The following is a 22,861-nucleotide window of genomic DNA, read 5'->3' as shown; positions in this document are numbered from 1 at the left end:
AAAATGGAAATTTCCTTTTTAAATAAGAATCCAGAAAGAGTGGTCTTAAGATTCAAGATTCTCTGTTTTAGAAGGTTTTGTTTGGTTCGGATTGGAGAATTTCCACAAAGTGATGGTTCCCCCCAGGAAGTTTGGTGGAGGGCAAAGATGAGAACATCAGGAAAAAGGGAAGCCATGGGAGGGGGAGGAAGGTCCAATGGTAAGAGCTCCCTGGGCGTTAGCTTCCTGATCCCAGCACAGAAGGACCAGGAAGAAGAAAGAAGAAGAAGAGAAAGAGGAAGGAGGACAGAAAGAAGACAATGGTGACACAGAATTCCGTAATGGCTAAGAGATGTGGGACACATGGGTAAGAAAGAGCATAGACTGAATGCTTGTCCAGGGCAGGCAGAATGGCCCAAGGGCAAACAGAAACAGTGTCAGAGCTGTAGATGAGACAACTCATGTCAACTCAGCAATGATGGGCCAGAAAGGAAGGAGCTGGGGTGACGTGCCCCAGAGTTCATGGACCAGCATGTACAGGTGTCATAGTGAGGACTGTGAGGGCTGAACTTTAGCTTCCTACATGGCAGGGCTGACGATGAAGTTTGTCCTCCACTGAGATATGGAAAGGAGGGGCAAAGTATCCTGAGACTCTCTCTTACCAGGGCTCTCACGGCTGTTGGAATTCCGTACCATCCTCTTTATCTGATATCTCAAAAGGCTAATGAAGCCCAAAGTACATTTTTAAGGCAGCAATCAGAGCTCCAGAGGAAAACCTTCATCCTCAGTTCAGATCCTTGAAGAGGCCCCCTCAACAACCGCAGGAGAGAACATTTAGGAGCCCTTGCCGAGTGGCCACCCTGCACTGAGAGCCTTGTAGCATCTCATCTAATCTCACTGAAACCCTAGGAAGCTCTTATTGCCTTTTGAAGAAAGATGAAAGGCTCCTCTTGTAGTAAGAGGCCAATGAACGTGTCCAAAGTACATGGCCAACAGTTGGAAGAGCCCCAGGGTCAAACTCTGAACTCAGGTAGTCTTGGTTCAGAGTGCAAACACGTCAAACACATCTCTGTAGTTCAAAGCCATTAATTCTACAACTCCCTTAATCTCCTGTGTGCTCTTGAGAATTGTCATTGATCTCTTGATAAACATTAATAATCCTTGCTCTAGGAGATGACAACCACACAGGAAGACCAACAGTGTCAACTAACCTGGACTCCTGGGAGCTCCCAGAGACTGAGCCACCAATCAAAGAGCATACAAGGGCTCTTCCAAGGCCCCTGACCCTTATGTAGCAGAGAGCTGGCATGCATCTGGGATATGCGGGGCACTGTCCTCTCAGAGACTAAGGAGAGAGGGGATTGTGGGGAGGAACTCTGGGATGGTGGGCAACATTTGCAATGGGGAGAGAAAGAGAGAGAGAGAGAGAGAGAGAGAGAGAGAGAGAGAGAGTAGCCACCACCATTTCCCTTCACTCAAAGGGATGGACGGCCTCTCTGCTACTGAGCTCATTGACCACGAAAGCCTTGGTCCACACACCTGCAGGGGCCAATGAGTTACACGTTCTTGGCAATCTCTCCACCTGGAGGTCTTCCTTTTGGATCATCTGTCATGCCCTGAGGTGCTATAGCCCCACTCTAGATCTCCTGCCATCCCTGCATCCTTGGGGGCTTCACAGAGGACCAGAGGAAATCTGAACCCACAGCCCAATGTCTGTAGCTCTTAATTTCTCTCAGTGCCAGCCATCAACAGCAATTGCTTGGGCATGCACTATTTTGAGGTCACTTGTTCATTTTCTTTTTGAGAGGGAGAAAGTGTTACCCAAAGATGTGCAGTTGGCTGACTAGAACAGTCTAATAGTGAGAAGAAGCATCCCCCAGACAAGGATCATGAGCCCCTACCCATAACTATGAGCTGTGGACACTCATTGCTTCCAGGGGAGGAATAGTCAGTGTCCTTTAAGGATTGTAACCCCTGGTAGGTTGAGCCCACTATGAGAAGAACAAACTGGACTTTGTAGGTTATTAAAATGAACAGGATGTAAAGTCGGTGGTCAAGAGAAGTTAAGGGGATAGATATGATCAAAATACATCGTATGAACTTACCAAACAATAAAAAATATATAAAAAAGTTTCCTTAAATTCTATCTCTTTATCCCTCCTCCCCCCAAACCATAGAAAACAAATTGCCTTGCAGCTTTGGAACTGAGCCTCCCAGTTGGTGAGCCATGGTACACCAGTAGGCCAAGGTACACCAACTAACTTCACAGAGGGCGGCTGTTGTGATCATGAGCAGCTGTATTCTATTATGCCATACGAATACTGAAATTATTAGCATCATGGAGGGAACAATATCAGGCCATGGAAATATAAGCTACCTGCTCCTTTATTAGCAAGAGCTTCTAAAAGACATAACAGGAGATAAAACAACCCAACTTGTGGGCACATACACAAGGAAAATTAAATTAGTCTGTTGAAAAGACAGCTGTACTCCTACATGCAGTGTAACATTATTCACAAGAGACAAGATATAAAATAAAACAAAGTGTCAACAAATAAACAAAGAAAGTACAATACATAACTAAAGTAGAGGGGATTAGCGAGAATGCTTGCCTAGCCTGTGCTAAGGGAGAACACTTGCCTAGCCTGTGCTAAGGGAGAACACTTGCCTACCCAGTGTGTAGCCCTGTGTTCAATCTCCAGCTCTGAATAAAATTGGATATGGTGATACATGCCTGTGATCTCAGCGCTCAGGGTGTTCAGAAGTCAACGTCACCCTTTGCTACATGATGGGGTTAAGACCAGCATGGGCTATATGAATCAGTCTCAAATAAAGTGACATGCACATATAAAAGAACAGAATCCGGTCATTTGTTACATGGTGGGTGGACCTGGAAGACATTATGATGAGCAAGATAAGCACAAAGAAAAATTAAATGCACATGATCTCATTCAAAAATAGAAACTATAAAAGCGGCTCTCCCCAGGGAGATGGAGCAATCGTTAACCACAGCTGGGCAAGAGACAATGGCCAGAGGTAAGATGGTGGTGAAACAGAAAGGGCAAATGCAGGAGCCCTGTTGTGTAACACAGAGACCATAGTTGATGATGATTGACTTAGTTGGGGTTTCTATGGCTGTGAAGAGACACCATGACCATGGCAACTCTTATAAAGAAAAGCATTTAACTGGGGCTGGTTTACGGGCTTAGAGGTTTAGCCCATTACCATTGGTGAGGAGCATGGCAGCATATAGGAAGTCATGGTACTTGAGAGGTGGCTGAGAGTTCTACATCTGGGCAGTAGGAAGAGAGAGTGACACCTGGTCTGGCTTGAGCATCTGAAACCTCAAAGCCCACAACCCCAGTGACACACTTCCTCCTACAAGGCCACACCTACTCCAACAAGGCCACACCCACTCCTACAAGGCCACACCCACTCCAACAAGGCCACACATCCTGATCCTTTCAAACAGTGCCTATGAGGACCATTTTCATTCAAAACACTACAATGACATATTGTACTTTCAATTTTTTATTTGTATGTGTGTGTGTGCATGCATGTGTGCGCACTTGTATGCATACAAGAGCCTATATAAAGGTAAGAGGACAGTTTTTAGGAATCCGTTCTCTCCTTGCACTGTGCTTTGTGGGGGTCAAACTCAGGTCATCGGGGTTTCACATTGGGTTAGCACATCTTGAAAAGCATCACAAGAGCAGATGTGCTCTCATCACAGTACAATAACTATGTGCCTTGGTTAACTACTAATAGCTGGATCTTAACTACCTTTCAACGTGTACATACATGCTAAAAATATGCAATTGAGCAAGATAAATGCATACAATTTGTATGTCTGTGTGCATGAACACACAGGTGGGTCTGGGTGCATGTGTGTGTTCAGGTGAACAAGCCCTTGCCTGTGGGAGTCAGAGGTCACCCTCAGGTGTTTTTCTCTGTATTTTCATTGTTTTTGAGAAAGGGTCTACCATTGGCCTAGGGTTCACTAATTAGCAAGTCCAGGAATCCTCCTGTCTCTGCCTCTTCAACCCTGGGACTAGAAGTGCATTACACAACATTTGGCTTTTCACTTGTGGTCTCAGGAATTGAACTTAGTTCTTTGTGCTTGCACAGCAAACATTTTGCCCGTGGAGCATCATCTTCTCACCCCTAAATGCATTTAATTCTGTGAATTAAAAAATTCAGATGGGAAGATAAACGTCCTTGAGAGAGATGCCAAGACCTAAATTCCAGGAACTCCATCAACACTCACAGGAAGTGTGGCCATCACCCAGGGGCCAGGAAAGAAAGTTCACAGAGATTTACAGCTTCACTGCCTAGGACTGTGGCCCCAAGCTATAGGTAGTTCCGGGAACTTGCAGTGAAGTCAGCCTAAATTGAGACCTAAGGACAAAATCTATATTGAATTTGGGGGATATGGTATGAAAAATGTAAAAGGTTTCCAAATGCCAATTACATGTTGAAATGATATTTGGGATATAAGTTAATGTTTTACTGTGCTCACTCTGTGTGTGTGTGTGTGTGTGTGTGTGTGGTGTGTGTGTGTGTGTGTGTGTGTGTGGTGTGTGTGTGTGTGTGTGTGTGTGGTGTGTGTGTGGTGTGCACGTGCAGGGGTGCATGTGTGTCTGTATGTGTTCACATACATGTACAGGTCAATCTTGTGTGTTGTTCTTCAGGCTCTCCAGATGGGTTGGGGTGGCCAGGCTGTGGGTCTCATGATTCACCCATCTCATACCACTCAGGCTAGGGTCATATGTGCTGTCAAAACATGTGCCTTCTATCACATGAGAGCGAGCGATCAAATTCAGAGCCTCATGGTTGTGTTGGCAAGCACTTTGCCGACTGGACCATCTTCCCTGGGCGGTTTTCGGTTTTTAAATACATCAACTGGAAAAATGCCAATGACAAATGTATCTTGCGTTACATAGTTTTGGGATGATGCTGTCCACTAGAAGCCAAAGGTCCTCTGACTCAGTACATACAGAATGGCCATACACTCTGGTGTTTATAACACATGGGAACTTGCCTACACGAGCTTTCTCTTTCCTTTCTGGGGACCAGCCCAAGCCTTGTCATCTGTGATGTACCTTCACTGCATTTGCATATACAGCACTGCCCTTTACCTTCCCCTCTGGCTTCTGCAGAAGTGGCAGGCGGGATAGCCCAGTCAACAGAGATGAGGGTCTGGACTGTAAATACAGCCCTTTATTGAATGGTGTTGTTTATTGGCTGTTGATTTGTGTGCTTTGTGTCTAGTATTCTTTTTGCTGGTCACATAAAGTCAACCTGGCTAATTACAGACAAGGAAGTTGAGGGTTTAGGCAACCCCTAATGTGTCCAAGCCAGCTTGTGCCTCCTCCCACAGCCTGCATTCACAAATGTTCTGCTGCACTGCTTCCTACGGGAACAGCTTTTTTTTTTTTTCCTTTTAAACCTCCCTCTTCCCAAGTACTTAAGGATACCTTCTGCTTTACAGCTCTGGTTCCCTGAACTTACAGCATGGGGTGAGCCACCCTAAGGGCCTGGCTAGAGGGCTAATCCAGGGCCTTTAACTGGAACTGAGAGGAAATGCCAGGAAGTGGGAGGCCCTCTGTTGTCTACAGACAAGAAGCAGATGAGGGTGGGGGAGTGCAGAGGGACATCCTGCCTGGCTTTCTGTGACTGTTCAGCAGAGAGCTAAGGGCCAGATGCCAAACACAGGGCACATGATTCTCTCGATTGGCACAGATGGGGAAACATTTTCCCATGAGTCAAAAGCATGTTATCGCCAGGGAATGACGAATAGGGATAGAGTTGACTGGCTCAGTGTTTGGGATATGTGACAGTAAAGAAGTTTGTGGGAGATGGGGAGATGGCTCTGTAGGTAAGAGTGCTCAATGTGTAAACATTAAGATCTGAGTTCAAATCCCCAAGCACCCATCTAATAGGCTGAGCGTGTCTGCAGGCACTTGTAACCCTAATGTCGGAGGACAGAGACAGGCATTTACTTAGAGCTCACTAGCCAATGAAGCTAGTGGGATCAGAGAACTGGTTCAGTGGGAAACCCCATCTCAGGGGAGTAGGGTAAAGATGACAGAGGAAGGCACCTGACACGTCCTCTGGCCTCCTCTCACCTCTGCATACTATGCACATTGACTGCATGAACACACACATACGCATGCACATAACACACACACATACACACACAAGCACACGCACATGTATGTGCAGAGACATGCATGAACATACCAGAGGTCTTGGAGGCCTTAGATGTAGATCAGTGGTAGAGCACTTGCCTATCACACCATCAGCCCTAAATTCAATTTCCATTTGCCAAGAAAATGAAGAAAATATTTTCAGGGAGAAGAGGCAGTAATCTGTTCAATACACAATATATGCTTGAATAAAAAATATATTTTTATAAGATCTTGGGAAATCTAAAGTCACAAGGAAGGACCATGTGATCTCTTACTTCGCTGTTGACCCTTGAGTTTGTTTGACTGTCACATGTTCCTAGGCAGCTTGCTTCCTATCCTCTTGGCTGACCTCTGACAGACAATCTCCATGCCATGGTTTTTGGGTCAGCAATCCCGGATGTAGAACCAAAGACTATGACATAAATATTTAGAATTCTGGACTTTAGGCTAGCACAACAGGCTAAGTTTGGATTCTGATGATAGCTGGAAAAAAAAAGCTTAACTATTGAAAGCATTGATCAGAAGGCCCAGCTCTTCAAAAGTGCCTCCTTAGTTGTCAAAAACACATTCCTTGTGGAAACTGGTGTGGTAGGTATAGGAGTAGAATACTGTGCAGCTGGCAGAGCCCTCGGGAGTGGGGAAGGAGTCTCTTCCTCTTGTGCAGAGCTTTTCAGGGACACTACCGTTCATTCTGCCATTAGCACTCAGTCAGAGCCAACACCTGGGTCTCCATCTTCCAGAGGTACTGGTTATTGTTTCTGAAGCAGTGGTCTTTGAATCCTGAGGAAATTGATCTGTTGCAAACCCAAGACATGGGATTCACCCAGTTCTGTCATAACTCTTTTGGCTCCCCAAACCCTTGCTGAGTATGGGGCTCATCTCCAGCACTGGGTCCCACTCAGCTGTGGATCAAGCCTAAGGATCCAGCCGGAAGTTGGAGGTTCATAACCCAGACAGGCAGCAGCTAGTGTCCTTTACTCCAGGGATGGTTAACACAAGGCCTATGCCTGAGGGGGAACCTGTGAGCCAGATATGAAAGAGAACCTGTCACTCAATATGGCATCCCACAGCATCCTTGAGATCTTAGGATAAGAAACTGTCAAGTTTGCAGGTCTCTCTCCTAGATACTGCGCAGAGAAGCAGACAGACTTCATGCAGTCAATGTCTTTCCCCACAATAGGCTAGGGGATGTGTGTGCATACCTCACACTGGCTGTCTTTCCCAAACGCCATCACATTCCAGGTATGCTAAATTCCTTTTCCTGCCTCTCTTTCTCTTGGAAAGAAAGTTTGAGTGGACCAATTCCAAACCCTTCCTGTGGAATTTTACTGACTTCCTACTAAATTTGAGGTCTTAGGTTGAGCATGGAGTCTCATAGCACCCATACCACGTCAGTCTGAGAGGGATGGCGGTGTTAGGCTCATTGTGAAGGCAAAGGGAGTCACAGTATTGGAAGAGTTTGTAAGGGAGGAGGTATTGGGTTTAGGACTTTATACATTAACTCTAGACCCACATCCCTCTAAGCCCAGGTGAGGGAGAGAGGACATGCCTGGTTGGCAGTGACGTTAGCTCACTTGTTCTAAATGTTTCCTGTAAAATGGGTTGAGCAGACAATAGCTTCCACTGTTACTATGGTACTCACCATCAGATCTAATTTTGGTGTGTTGTATGTTTGTGCACGCGTGTTCATGCATGTGGAGGTCAGTAGATGTCGTCCACAACTGCTCTCCACCTTGTTTTTTGAGACAAGGTATCCCAATGATTCAGCTAGACTGGCTGACCTGCTAACCGCAGGGATCCTCCTGTCTCTACCTCTCTGGTATCAGGCTTACAGGCATGCATCATTGTGCTCAGCTTTTAAAGTATGTTCAGAGGGTTAAAGCTCAGGTCTTCCTGTTGTGTAGTGAGCATTTTACCAACTGAGCTGTCTCCACAGCCCCTAAAACTAATATTGATGGAATGGCTTTTGTGTCAGCCTTCTAGCAGGGACTAGATTTACATGGCTTCTTGTAATTTTCCCCATACCACTTTGGAGAAGACGCACACCAACTATATCCTGGGTCATGCAATTAACATGAAGAGCAGTTAGAATTCTAGCACAGGCTTTTTCACTATGTGCATGGACTCTGTGTCTTCACATAGGGCCATGTGACTTGTCCAGCAAAAAGAAGGCTGTCAGTGGTATCATTGGACCAGCATCCAGGAGCTTCTCGACTCCTTACTCCTGCCTGTTTTCTACAGCTCTGCTGATTCTATATTGTGTTAGGGCCTGCTGAGAAAGAGCCAGCTTCTGTTAATTAGTGGCACTGAATAGAAAGCAAGCTGTCATCTCCAGGGACTCTTCGCTCTCATATAAGTTTTGTGCACGAGTGATAAAGAGGCTGAGCCTACCAGAGTTGTATAATGATACTTGGTTAGATGTTACCCATGGCTTCCAGGGCACGCTCTGAGCCTCCACTAGAACATAGGTTCTATGGCGGGGCTGAAAGCCATGCAGGTCATTCGTCTCTGGTTTTGACGCTCTTTGTCGTTATGCTAATGACTTGTCTTGAAGCTGCTAAGCTCACCGTGGGGTTCCATGCCCCCTGGAACATCTCTCATCCATTTAGTGTGCAAAGGTTGGGGGCAGGCCTCCAGATTGCTGTGGACAAACTCAACTCAGAGCCAGTGGGTCCTGGGAACTTGAGCTGGGAGTTCACGTACACCAACGCGACCTGCAATGCCAAGGAGTCCCTTGCAGCTTTCATCGACCAGGTCCAGAGAGAACACATTTCTGTTCTGATTGGACCAGCATGCCCAGAAGCAGCAGAGGTAAAGTATGCAGTATTCTAAAACTGTTGTGTGAGTTTCTACTGACGGGAGAGAGCATACAGATAAAGACCCAAATTTCACTTCTCTCTTCTTATTGATTTTTTTACATTTTGATAAAAAAATGTAATGGTATATATATTCATTGTACATGGTATTGCATTCTATAAGGAGATTTTCAGATGGGTATATAGTTTCACTAATCTCTAGGCAAAAATCATAAAATTGCTGTCTAGGTCTTAGTTTCCTTTCTTTCTTTCTTTTTTTTATTTTTTGAGACCAAGTAACTAAAAGAGTTAATGGTCCTTAAAGACTTTTGAGGGATGAGTAGGTCACATGTCCTTCCCTTCCTGCTTGCTTGACTGCCTTGTACGTAGACTCATTGCTTCTGATGTTGTCAACTGCTTGCTTGGTTTGGAGAATTTGAGACCAACGCCAGGGCTTGTTTTTAAATATAACATTATCAATTGTTGGAGGAGGCTTTCCTTTGGTGTGTATAATAAATTATTCAGGGACGCTCACAGCAAACTGGAGCGAACACGGCATGACAGATTGTTCTAAGCGACAGCAAATGAGGGAAGCATGCAGTTTGTGGTTAACGGGCTTAGCTTAGTCAAATGTCCGAGGACCTCACCCCATCTGAGAGAGGATGGGGAGGGTGACTAAGAGATCTCACTCCCGGGGTTGGGGATTTAGCTCAGTGGTAGAGCGCTTGCCTAGGAAGCGCAAGGCCCTGGGTTCGTGGGAAAAAAAAAAAGAACCAAAAAGAGATCTCACTCCCCTGGTGCTGCTGTGGAACTCTCTGTGCTTGTTGCTGTAAAACCCAGGTGACCTTTGAAATCTCCATCTCTCTGCATTTGACATCTCTCTGGTTCGCTAAGCCGTGCTCTTCCTTCAAGGTCAGTTCCAAGTATTGAGGCACTGCCCACCCCCTGCTTTCCTTTCACCTGTCCGTAATTCCTCAGTTTGGAGTAATTTATCAGTGATTCATTTGGGCGAGTATGTGAACATGTTTTCATAGGAAGCCAAGAGATGAGATACCTCTGAAAAACGGACTAGAAAATGTTCTTTATTTCTCCTCCAGGCATTGAATTTCTCTATCACTGAAGTTCATTTACAAATTTTGATTTATAATCTTTATCGGGGGTGAGATTGAAAACCCACGTGCATTTGACAGTTCATCCCAAGTTAATGTTTTGAAAGTAAAAAAAAAGTAATCAACTGCATCCCTTAATGCCTGCAAATGTACATCTATACATTCTATAGGGGCACAATGCTTTCTGGGACTAATTTGATAGATCTCAGCTCCCATGAGGGGCATAAACTCCTTTAACATAAAGGTCTCTGAAGTTCTTTGTAAAATGTAGAAAATACACAAGAAACGAGTGGATGGGTTCAGGAAACATTTAAATGGGGGCCTATGACTTGAGTTCTAATCCCATTACACCAGAATTACCCATGTAATACACCCCCATATCTCCATCTTTAAATGAGTGCTCAGCCCTAAGTGGGACGTCTACATCATACTCCTCCCCTTCAGACTCAGGGATCACCAAGGAGGACCAATTCTAGGTGCCGAAGACAGTAGCTGTTTACAACCAAATACTGCTCTCAGAACTCAGAAGGAAAACTGCACGTATGAGCTCACAGCAGCTGTGAGAGTGTGCACAGGACGAGAGTGAGATCAGACGAAGCAAAATCTAAGCACGGAGGGTGAGGCAGTCAGGACTCCCCACTCCTAGCTGAGAAAAGACTGGCAGTTGTTGGCTACCGAGAGAGAGAGAGAGCCAGTTTTCTTCAAGGATGCAGCCTCTGAGAGGCTATCTATGTTCCCGTAGATGGCCCCGTACCCATAAATGCTACCAGTTCTGACTGGGCTCGGTGGGTTAAAAAGTAAAATAAAATAAAATCCTCATGAATTTGGGAGGGAATAGTTGGTAGAATAGGGGAGAAATTGGAACTGATGGGGGTAGGCATTGATTAAAACACAATTTATGCATGTTCGAAAATCTCAACCAATAAAAAAAAACCAACTTGGACACTATTCCAGCTAACCAAGTTTGACCACGAGCGTGTGTCATGCACGAGAGCTCTAAAAGCTGAAGACAGAGATGAACATCAAGTTCTTTTTCAAAGAGCATCTTTATTCTTAAAATGATTACCTTTCTGAGAATTCAAGGCTGCTTTAACAAGGGGTTCGTGTTCGATCTGGGGCCACATCTTACTAGCTATGAAATTGTCCAAATACAAAAATCATAAGTGTATTTAAAACATTCCGAGAAAAATTTTCAGCTAATACTATTGTATGATTATTAAGAATGGATTCTATAGGTAATAAGTTTGTGTCACAATGCCTAATATTGGAAGTGGTCCATTTTTCACCATTTATTGGATATTTTCTTTATTTACATTTCAAATGTTATCCCCTTTCCTGGTTTCCCCTCCAGAAATCCCCTATCCCATGCCCCTGTCCCCTGCTTCTATGATGGTGTTCCCCCATCCACCCACCCACTTCTTCTCACCTTCCCACCCTGGCATTCCCTAATCTGGGGCATCTAGCCTTCACAGGACCAAGGGCTTCTCCTCCCATTGATGTTCAACAAGGTCATCCTCTGCTACATATGTGTTGGAGTCATGGGTCCCTCCATGTGTACTCTTTGGTTGGTGGTTTAGTCCCTGGGAGCTCTGGGGCGTCTGGTTGGTTAATATTGTTGTTCTTCCTATGGGTTGCAAACCCCTTCAGCTCCATCAGTCCTTTCTTTAACTCCTTCATTGGAGTCCCCTTGCCCAGTCCAATGGTTGACTGTGAGCATCCACCTCTGTATTTGCCATGCTCTGGCAGAGCCTCTCAGGAGACAGCTATATCAGTCTCCTGACAGCATGCACCTCTTGGCATCTGCAATAATGTCTGGGTTTGGTGGCTGCATACGGGATGGATCCCAGGTGGGGCAGTCTCTGGATGGCCTTTCCTTCTTAACACAAGGATCAGTTCATAGCAGGGCTCCAGAAGGCTTTGCATGTATCATTCCTGTCCCCCGAGGTCCCTGCACTACAAATTTTATGGCAGGCATTGTCACCAACATACCAGAAGTTGAACCACAGGGTTCAGAAATGACCACAGGGTCCCTGGACCTGAGTCTGCAGACAGCGTGCCTGAAGTGTGAGTGCAGCGTCACAGAAAGCTGCTCTCTTGTCCACCTTGAAGGTTATTGGTTTACTGGCCTCCGAGTGGGACATCCCCTTGTTTGACTTCGTTGGACAAATGACAGCGCTGGAGGATCACTTCTGGTGTGACACCTGTGTGACACTTGTGCCGCCCAAGCAGGAGATCGGCACTGTGCTTCGGGAAAGCCTGCAGTACCTGGGCTGGGAATATATAGGGGTGTTTGGAGGCTCCTCGGCAGGTTCCTCCTGGGGAGAAGTGAATGAGCTGTGGAAGGCTGTGGAGGATGAACTCCAGCTCCATTTCACCATCACAGCCAGAGTGAGATACAGCAGCGGCCACTCAGACCTTCTGCAGGAAGGCCTCAGGAGCATGTCTTCTGTTGCCAGGGGTAAGTAGGCAAGAGACTTCCCCCTTTGCTCATGTTCAGAGATTGTTTGGAAATGGCTATGAACCTGTCCTTATACTTACTTTCCCATGAGTATAAAAAGGAGGTGGAGACAAGGTACAAAAATAATAATATATTAAAGCAGTTTCTTTGTTATACATATATATATACACATACATATACATATATCATATACACATACACATCATATACTTACACATACACACATACACATCATACACATATATATACATATACACACATACACATTCATATACTACATATACATTCACACACATGCACACATACACATATACATCACATACATATACACATCATATACATATATACACACATATATACACATACACATATACATCACATACATATACATACATATATACATACACACATACACATTCATATACTACTTATATACTCACACATATATGCATATATACATCACATACATATACATACAGATACACATACACACATACATATACACATCATATAGATATATACGCATACATATATACACATACACATATACATTGCATATATACATACAGATACACATACATACAGATACATATACATAAGATACATATACACATGCACATACATATCACATATATACATATATACACATACATATACCACATATACATTCACACACATACATACACATACACATATATATCACATACATGTACATACAGATACACATACATATACACACATACATACACGTATACATATACATACAGATACACATACACACATACACATTTACATCACATATACATATACACATACACATACACATTACATATACATATACATATATAGACATACACACATCATATATATACACATACACACATACACATCATGTACATACACATACACATCATATACATACACATATACACATGCACACATACATATGAGCATGTGATGTGAAATCTCAGATGTTATAGTGTTGAACTGTACAGAGTAAGTTCTAGAAGCATGCTCTTGCAAAGCTTGGACGTTATTACTGAAAACATGGCTTTGGAGACAGACGTACTGAACTTTTATTTCAGCCTCCTCACTTTTTAGCTATGCACTCATGAGCAAGAATCTTACCCTCTCTGTGCCATAGCCACCTTCTCTACTAAATAGAAACCATCCTACCTCTTTCTCAGGAAGGTTGGGACTAAACAGGGCTTTATGTGGGAAGGGTTTAGGACCGAGTTTGGATAGGGAGTTGGCCAATATATGGCAGTCATTGCTTTTGTGGTACGGCTTAGAACATCCTGATGAACCCCTCTTCAGATTAACACATGCTTCATGGCCCACGCTCACTCCTCACCCAGTTCCTAGGAGCTTTTTCTCAGCCTCTAGACTCAGTCTCAAGTTCACTTGCTCAGGGAGACCTTCTCTGAACAGTTCCTGCCACACTGGGGTCAGATCCTTATCTCTCTCTGGCGAGAGTGCTCAGTTGTCCCCTATCTCTTCACCCACTCACTGTCTGGGACTCAAAAAAAAAAAAAAAAAAAAAAAAAAAAGGTCCTCCATAAGTTTGTGTGTCTGATGCTTGGTTTCCAGCTGGTGACTGTTCTGGGAGGTTCTGGAATCTTTAGCAGATGGGGCCTGGCTTCAGAAAGTAGGTCACCAGGAGTGTATTTGGAGGCTTCACCTGGTTCCATGTCCCCTCCTCACACTCTTCTTCTCGTCTACTGAGAATTGAGCAGTCGTCTCCCGCATGCTCCCAGCACGGTGATGCCCTACCTCAGCACGGGGCCATGTGGCGATGGACGATAGCTCTGAAACTGTGAGCCCGAATGAGCCTGTCTTCCTTTACGGTGGTCTCTGTGAGCAATGCAGAGCTTACGTTCCTCTGACAGTAGGATGCTCTCCTGACAGTGGGCTCCATTCTGGCTGGCTCACAGCTGTTTCCAGTAGCTTGTGTAACCTAAGAGCTAAATTGCCTCTTCATCTGTGTGACCTCAGGGTGGACGATGGTGTTACTGAACAGAAGCAAAGCACGTGGTCACTTCTCCCCTTCCCAACCCAGAAGGTCCAAGTGTCGTTGACCTCAGCTCCTCTTTTGCTTCCTCCTAATTGATATACAGCTGGGGAGCTACAGATTTGGGGTCAGCCAAACAAAAACAAGGCCGAGAAATGATCTCAAATGCCCCGAGCTTGCACACTGTGGTGGTGGAAAACTGCCGCAAAGATTAGCTTCTTAAGGACAAAGGTTGACGGTTGTGTGTCACAGGCTCAGCTTACATATGTCCTACAATGGCCTAGGCACTCCTATTTCCTGAAGTATTTCCAAGAAATAAAAGGGCTGTGTGCTGTTTGCAGTGGGTTTTATTTTAGACATAAAAAAGCAAGTGTGTCTGTGCGTGTGTGTGTGCGTGTGTGTGTGTGTGTGTGTGTGTGTGTGTGTGTGTGTGAGAGAGAGAGAGAGAGAGAGAGAGAGAGAGAGAGAGAGAGAGAGAGAGCATGAGCAACTGACTATTTCCCCCTTCTTCTAGTTATCATTCTGATCTGCAGCTCAGAGGACGCAAAGCACATTCTGCAAGCAGCAGAGGACCTGGGACTCAACTCGGGAGAATTTGTTTTCCTTCTCTTGCAGCAGCTGGAGGTAGGGCTTGGTCAGTGGCTCTGTAGTGAGAGGTGATAGGAACTGTCAGGTGCCATGATCTGTTTGGGAACCAGATTCTGCAGCTCGAGGTCAGTACCCTGAAGGTTTGTCTTAAGACCAGGCCTGGGGATTCAGCTCAGTCGGTGAAGTGCTTGATACACACCCTGATCCTTGGAACCCACTTTAAAAGGCTGTTACCTAGCCTAGCCTAGTTGGTGAGCTCAGGCCACTGAGAGACACTGCCTCAAAAATACAAGATGGGACATCTAAAGCAACACTCAAGGTTGACTCTGACCCCCCACAGATTTGTACACACACTTGTACGCATACACGTGCACACACATGAGCATGAATGCATGCACACACACACGCCTGAATACACACAGTAAAATAGAGCAAGATTGAACTGAAGCGTTTACACAGAGTTCCTCTGCAGTTAGTGAGGAACTGGGCCTGGACCAAGACGAGGTTAACTGACTCCAGAGTCAAGCCTTTGCCCTCCAGGGGAGCACACATCAGCAGAACTCTAATTTCTGCCAAGTACGTATGCCTGCCTGAAGGACTCTCAGACAGGTGGTCCCCATTCTGTTTTTCCACAGTCATTTCCCCATGTCCTTGTTGAAGCTAACATGGGCCTTAGAGGCCATTTTACTGGCCCATGAAACAGTTCTCAGGTGGTTTGTTTCCTTGATCATGAAAAGGCTGAAACACCACATACATGTATGTACTAAGTAGACAGTTAACCTATGCTGCTGCCAGGCAGACATGATTGTCCTTCCAACTGTCAGACCCAAGACTTAGGTGAGGCAAGTGAGCTACCTGGTCTACGTTCTCAGAACTCCCAAGTCGCCTGAGTACTGTTTCAGACTGAGTCGTTGCTTGTGTGTTTTAACTTCCTTACCAGAATAAGAAATGGGGGCCCAGAGAGATGAAATACCTTCTCCAAGGCTGCACACCTCCTACGCGGGTGTGTTCTAGCCCAGGGCCAGCCTTTGTGCCTGCACATACTACACTAATGACATCTAAAAGGGCCACGTGCCTTTCTTTCACTGCCCGTCTACAGTGCAGTTTCCAGTCAGCGGGTTTTCCTTTCTAAAGCGAACTTGTTTTTATATCACCAGAAGGAACTAAAACGGAACAAAGTCGACGTAAAGAGGGATGATAATGACCGTATTCCTCCTTTGTCAGGAAGTATTGGATGGCCAAGCTGCCTCAGATTTCTCTGGGAGGCTGGAATTCTACCTCCCTCTACTTCCCAGGGCACCCTCTTCCCTCTACTTCATTATCAGCCCTCCTTCACTTCTCTCTGTCTCTGTCTCTGTCTCTGTCTCTGTCTCTGTCTCTGTCTCTGTCTCTGTCTCTCTCTCCCTCTCCCTCTCCCTCTCTCTGTTTGCGTTTGCAGGTAGATGGTGGGAGGAGAGGATGGGGCAGCTCTTAGGATTCGCCGAGGACTCCTTCCAACCTTTCCTTCTTCCTTGCAAAGCTCTGATAGTCAATTCCAACTGGCCTTGGAATTGGATAGCACAGGAAGAACATGCAATGTAAACTATACCATGAAGTATACAGGCAACATCACCCTGCTTCTTTAAACAATGCAGAAATCCATTTGACAGAATGGATTTCCGTTAGGTTTATGCTGTAAGAAAAAAAAATCAAGCTGCAGGGTAACAGTATTACATGATAATATCAGCTATGTGAAGTACACATACTTTCCATGCATACACATAAGTGTACCTCTAGACATGCTTGCACGAGGGACTCTGGGATCCATGCAGCGAGTGCTGCCCATGTGCTTGTCGGAGCAGCCCGGCATCTAGCTGCTACTGATGGTCGCAAACAGTGAAACCACAGAACACAGTGGGACCAGGTGGTCCTAAATGCACTCAGTTTGGAGTCTCTGCTGTTACATAAGCTTTACGCATCTTAGCTATGACTTGGTGCCCCAGTGTGATTTTCCTTCTTTAATCTCTGGCTTGCGTGCTAGCTATAAAACATGCACCTAGTGTTGCAGAACCTTCTGGAATTATTGTTTCCAAGGATTAGCATATGACAGTAGGTTCGGTGCTGTCTTGGATGGAGTTGGGCTCCATAGGTCATTTCCTACAGCACAGTGACGTTTACTTTGTTACATTTTAGGACAGTTTTTGGAAGGAAGTACTGGCAGAGGACAAGGTGACACGCTTTCCCAAAGTCTATGAGTCGGTGTTTCTCATTGCTCCCAGCACCTATGGAGGGAGCGCTGGAGATGATGACTTCCGGAAGCAAGTCTACCAAAGGCTGAGGAGGCCACCCTTTCAAAGCTCCATCTCCTCAGAGGACCAGGTCTGCTGGGGGTTTCTACACAGTGGATTAGTCACTTCTCTTGTGTCTGTCTCTTCTCCCCAACCACACACACACACACACACACACACACACACACACAAACACACACACACACAAGCACATACACTCATACACATATACACACACATACACATGCACACACATGCAAATATACACATACATATACACATACATGTATACACATGTACATCCACATACACACAAAGTCACATACATATACACACATACACATATATACATACACATACACACATGCACACACATACACGTATACACATGTACATACACATATACAGAGCCACACATAAACACACACACACACACACACACACACGCACACAGACGTCTTCCATAGCCCAAAATAAACAGTGGTTCACGTGATGTTTTTTTGTGACGTCCATACCCATGACCACAGAGGAGTCAGAGTTGTGGGATGGGAAGCTATTGGTCTTTGCTGTTTACTAACTGTGGAGTCTTTGAGTAAATTACCCAATTTCCTCATAGCTGGGTTTCTCAAACATGAACTGGAATCCTTAGTGGCATCTATCTTCCAAGTTGTGACCTTGAGTGTGATAATACATGTTGACATAGCAGAAGACATGCCAATGGGACCTTAGACTATGCTGATGGCCTTTATCAGGAGGATGACAAGACTATTAGTCAGGATGGAAGCGTCAAATGGGGAGTGGCAGAGGTCAGACAAGCAGTCATGAGAGGACACACCAACCAGCAGGAATATGACTGTGCACAGAGGAAGGACAACATGTTAGTTTGTTGATTACTGGGAAAAGAGAAAGGCACTTCCCTCTGGGACAAGCTGAGACACTGAAGACAGGGGCTTGATGAGGAATGAGGGTCAGACTGTAGACTGACCGTGATGAACATGTGTGTGTGTACATGTGTGTGTATGTATGTGTGTGCATGTGTATATGTGTGTGTGAGTGTAATGCATGTGTGTATATGTTTGTATGTATGTATGTATGTATGCGTATGTATGATGTATGTGTATGTGCATGTGTGTATGTGTGTGTGAGTATAATGCATGTGTGTATATGTGTTTGTATGTACATGTGTGACTATGTGTATGTATGGTGTATGTGTATGTGTGTGTATGTGTGTGACTGTGTAATGTGTGTGTATTTGTTTGAGTGTGTAGTGTGTGTCAGTGTTTAATATATGTGTAAGGTATGTGTGTATATGTGTATATTTGTTTAAATGTGTAATGTACTGTATAGTGTGCATGTGTGCATGTATGTGTGTATGTGTTTGTGTGTGTGTGTGTGTGTGCGTGTGTGTAAGAAGATGGTTATTTATAGGGATCTTTCCTTTCAGCTGCTGTAGAGACAGGTGGTATTGTGTGTGTGTGTGGGTGGGTGTATGTTTGTGGGGTGTGTGTGCATGTGTGCATGTATGCATGTGTGTTTCGTTGATTAAATCACCAGGTACTGAGGAATATGGGCTTCTGCCTCATCTGTCAGGCTCATGCTTCATGAATCATTTCATCCCAGATCATAAATGAGCGAGCCGAGACCCAGAGAGGTTAGAGAGTCTGTCTCTGCTCTCGCAGCCAGAAAAATGGTAGACATTCTGGGTCTTCTGAGTCTTCCACCCATGCCACCCCCTCCCCCAAAATAGCGGACGGCCTCCGGAGCTACTCTTGGTCTGAGCTGTGATCCAGTTAGAAAACTGGGGCACACAAGGAAAGACAAAGACTTGGACAGTTAGGTTTGCTATTGCCTGGTGTGGGCGTGAGGTGGCTCCCTCCCTTCTCAGTGGGGCTGGACCTGTGCCCAGAGGATAGAATATGATTTCTTCTAGCTAGGCGTTGGGAGCTCCGTGTATGCTCACCGAGTTTGCTTCTTTTGTTGAAGGTGAGCCCTTACTCTGCCTACCTGCATGATGCTCTCTTACTCTACGCTCAGACTGTGGAGGAAATGATGAAGGCTGAGAAAGACTTCCGGGATGGGCGGCAGCTGATTAGCACACTGAGAGCTGATCAGGTCACACTGCAGGGTAAGGTGCTCTTTGAGCTCAGGCTTCTTAGTCCTGTCCCTGTGGACTTGGAGATGCTGGGCACGTGTTATAGATTTCCTCAGAGGCCTGCCTCATTCTGTTACATTCTGTTATGAGCTCACCAAGGTTCCAGTCTTCCATAGGGCATATGGGCTTAGAACTTCCCTGACCAGGAGATGAGGAGGCCTCACCTTCAAACCCTGGGAGCTCTGTCTCTCACAGCTTCTAATAATGTTCCCTCCCAGGGACCAGAGAGGCAGCTGTCCATTCTTCATGCCCAGCCAGCTGCTGCCCTGGGATCATTCAGCTTCCATTTACGTTTTCTGATTTCATGGGAAGCAGTTTTGCATGAAACACATGCAAGCTGGCAAAATTTTGTGTTCGAGCTTATTTTTTTTTTCTTGACACCGGATGAGCCTCGAATTTGGAGCTAAAGAGGTCCTTCCCAGCGTGGCTGTACTTCTGAGCCATCTTCTGTCCATTGGTGTTCACATTGACCCTAGCTCAGGTTCTGTGACATGGCAAAGTCTTACATTTATGTTTGATGGGCTGGGCTGTCATGTTTGGCCATGAGAGCCACGTTATCCTCACCTGGTATAATCTGTCTTTTCAGGAATCACTGGTCCTGTGCTCTTGGACGCCCAGGGGAAAAGGCACATGGACTACTCCGTCTACGCCCTACAGAAATCTGGAAACGGATCCCGCTTCCTTCCTTTTCTTCATTATGACAGTTTTCAGAAAGTAATCAGGTACTTCTGGCCACTTCTCTCAGATTAATCATGCTGTTGGAGGGGACCAGAAGTGTGGGGTCCAGTTCTAATATTCCACTAAATGGTCTGTTCACTCAGGTGTGTCCAACCTGTGGCCAGTGAGCGGCACACATTTCAGGATAGGTATAAATGCAGCCTAACACAATATTGTAAGCTCATGTGAAACCCAAGGCATGTTTTGATATATATATATATATATATATATACATATATATATACACACACACACACACACACACGCACGCGCGTGCGCGCGCACACACACACACACATACACACACAAAATCAGTTCTAAGCATGGACTCTGGAGATGACAACATTGTGTTACAGTGTCAGAGCTTTCTGAACTCATAAAGATCAGCTTTGGGGCCTTATGAGAGCTCTGCCCAGACTGTGGCTATGACTCTTTTCAGGGTTCCTGGAGGTGGGGGGTGCCCAGGAGCACAGCAATCCAGCCACACCTCTGGAAGGGCGTTGACTCCTTTGATGCCCCAGATGAATCCCATCCTCAATGGGGTTCAGAAGGCCTGAGCTTCTATGAGGCTGCCTAAAATCACCTGCCTGTAAAATGGGCCTGAACATCAGGACCTTGTGCTGTTCTGAGATCCCAGTACTAGGAATCCCTACAAAACTTTTCAGTTTTGTTTTTCCAGCTACAAACAAACGAGGAAGCGAAAAGAAAAGCTAATGCTTAACTCAGTGTCTACCTGCTTTCACTTCTATCTCTAACTCGGATTCTGTGGGAGACATTTTTTCCTCCCCCTATTCTTTGGGGGAAAGTAACTATAAAGACCAGGTCCTGAGTATGATACCACAGTAGGAAGGGGTGCATTCTGTGTAGGGAACGGCATTTGGCCTGTGAACCATCAAGGTGTTTGCTGTGTGTTAAGATCCGTCTATGTCAGACATGGCTGATACTTGTAGCATTGGCACGTGACCCTTTAAGTCAAAAGAGACATGGTTAAGTCACAAGACAGTGGAAACTATTCTACCTGGAAGGAAAAGGAGACATTGCCCTCTCCTCATTACATGTACATCTGAAGTCTAGGAGTCTAACGGAGTTAGAAAAACATTTATCAAGTCACCAGAGGTTTGAATTAAGGGACCAAGGCCTGCTTGCTGGCTTTGCCTGTTTGCTCATATTTATTCCTCTCTGTGCATGCATTCATGCATGTGTGCACGGGGCGGGGCATGGGTACGACATGGCATGCTTTGTAGCTACAAGGACAGCATTGGGGAGTTCCTTCCATTATGTGAGTTCCAGGGACATAACTGGATCACTGGGCTTCAGAGCAAATGTCTTACCCACCGAGACATCTCTCCAGCCCCCGGTTTGTGTGTTTGTTTTGTATGTATGTCTCCTGTTACACATGGGGTGAAGACAGGTGGAACAAATGCACTTGATGCTGACCTTTGTCTTCTCTGCTTAAAGACCCTGGAGGGACGACTTGAATGCCTCAGGGCCCCATGGCTCCCATCCTGAATACAAACCCGACTGTGGATTCCATGAAGACCTTTGCAGGACGAAGCCTCCGACTGGAGCAGGCAAGCAGCACAGCGGCTCAGAGAAGGCAGAGGAGGTGCTTTCACAGCAGCACTCTTTGAAGCAGAAAACTTTTCTGTGTGAGGCTGTCTGTGCTCTGTGGATGGTGAACAGTAGCAACCCTCTAGTCAGAACTGGAAGCGAACAGTCAGTCTCCTAGGGGCACCATTGCCTGCCTTCCCTGCTAAGAGCCATTACTATAAGGAACCTTAGCTCTTGAGATTTGAGTCCTAGAACTTCCTTTTAGAAGGCAAAAGTATTCTGGGCAGGAGGATATGGCTGGATGGTTAGGAGCCTGGCTTTTTCAATTAGCTAGAATATGCCTGGAGAACAGCACAGGAGAGATGTGTTCAACACACAGGGAGTATTCAACGAAAGGGTTAGAACATTGCTATGTTCTCACTGCAGAAGTCTCTATCAGCAAAGGGATGTCTAGAGTTGCCATGGTTGCCAGGGTGGGGTGAGGAGCAGGCAGGCTAGGATCCCAGCAGAGCCAAGTCTGAACGGCTTCAGCATGCCACAACCATATCTAGACAGCCTTTGAGACATCTGCCTTGCGGCACATGCTCACCTGTGGTCATAGGTGGGCCCGAGTAATGGAAGTCTCTTCCTCCAGGTATGACTGCATCTGTGACTGCTGTGATCCCCACGGTGACACTGCTGGTTGTTGCCTCAGCAGCTGCCATCACAGGTCTGATGTTATGGAGGCTGAGAGGAAAAGTGCAGAACCACCCTGGAGACACCTGGTGGCAGATCCATTATGACAGCATCACTCTTCTGCCTCAGCATAAAGTAAGGCCCCACGCTTTCCTTGCCAAGGGACCTCCCCTAGGAGCTTCCACAGTAAGAGCATAGCAAGGGGCCAACTCACAGATAAAGTAAGCAATCAGCCTAGTCTCAAGACCAGAGTTTAGTTTCTAGGCTACATTTATCTGAGAATGCTGCCCTGCCTCCCCAAAAGTCAGTGACTTTTAAAAAAATCATCAAATTGTTTGTTTATATCACACATGTACACAATGTATCTT

The 22,861-nt window shown here is 45.6% G+C and overlaps 1 protein-coding gene across 1 annotated transcript in view; it reads left to right on the top strand.

Moving 5' to 3' along the window:
* The first annotated feature begins 8,588 nt into the window (after positions 1-8,588).
* The window catches only part of Gucy2g (guanylate cyclase 2G), a 41,041-nt gene continuing 26,768 nt past the window's right edge, over positions 8,589-22,861 (top strand). The window contains 8 exon segments of the mRNA NM_139042.2: positions 8,589-8,981; positions 12,184-12,532; positions 15,058-15,167; positions 17,304-17,489; positions 19,382-19,523; positions 20,137-20,272; positions 21,726-21,838; positions 22,453-22,628. Of these exon segments, the coding sequence (NP_620611.2) occupies positions 8,589-8,981; positions 12,184-12,532; positions 15,058-15,167; positions 17,304-17,489; positions 19,382-19,523; positions 20,137-20,272; positions 21,726-21,838; positions 22,453-22,628 (1,605 nt within the window).

The sequence above is a fragment of the Rattus norvegicus genome, chromosome 1, assembly GCF_021556685.1.
Source record: "Rattus norvegicus strain SHRSP/BbbUtx chromosome 1, alternate assembly SHRSP_T2T, whole genome shotgun sequence".
NCBI lineage: Eukaryota > Metazoa > Chordata > Mammalia > Rodentia > Muridae > Rattus > Rattus norvegicus.
The sequence above is the reverse complement of the archived record's forward strand: the minus strand, read 5'-3'. Positions and strand labels throughout refer to the sequence as shown.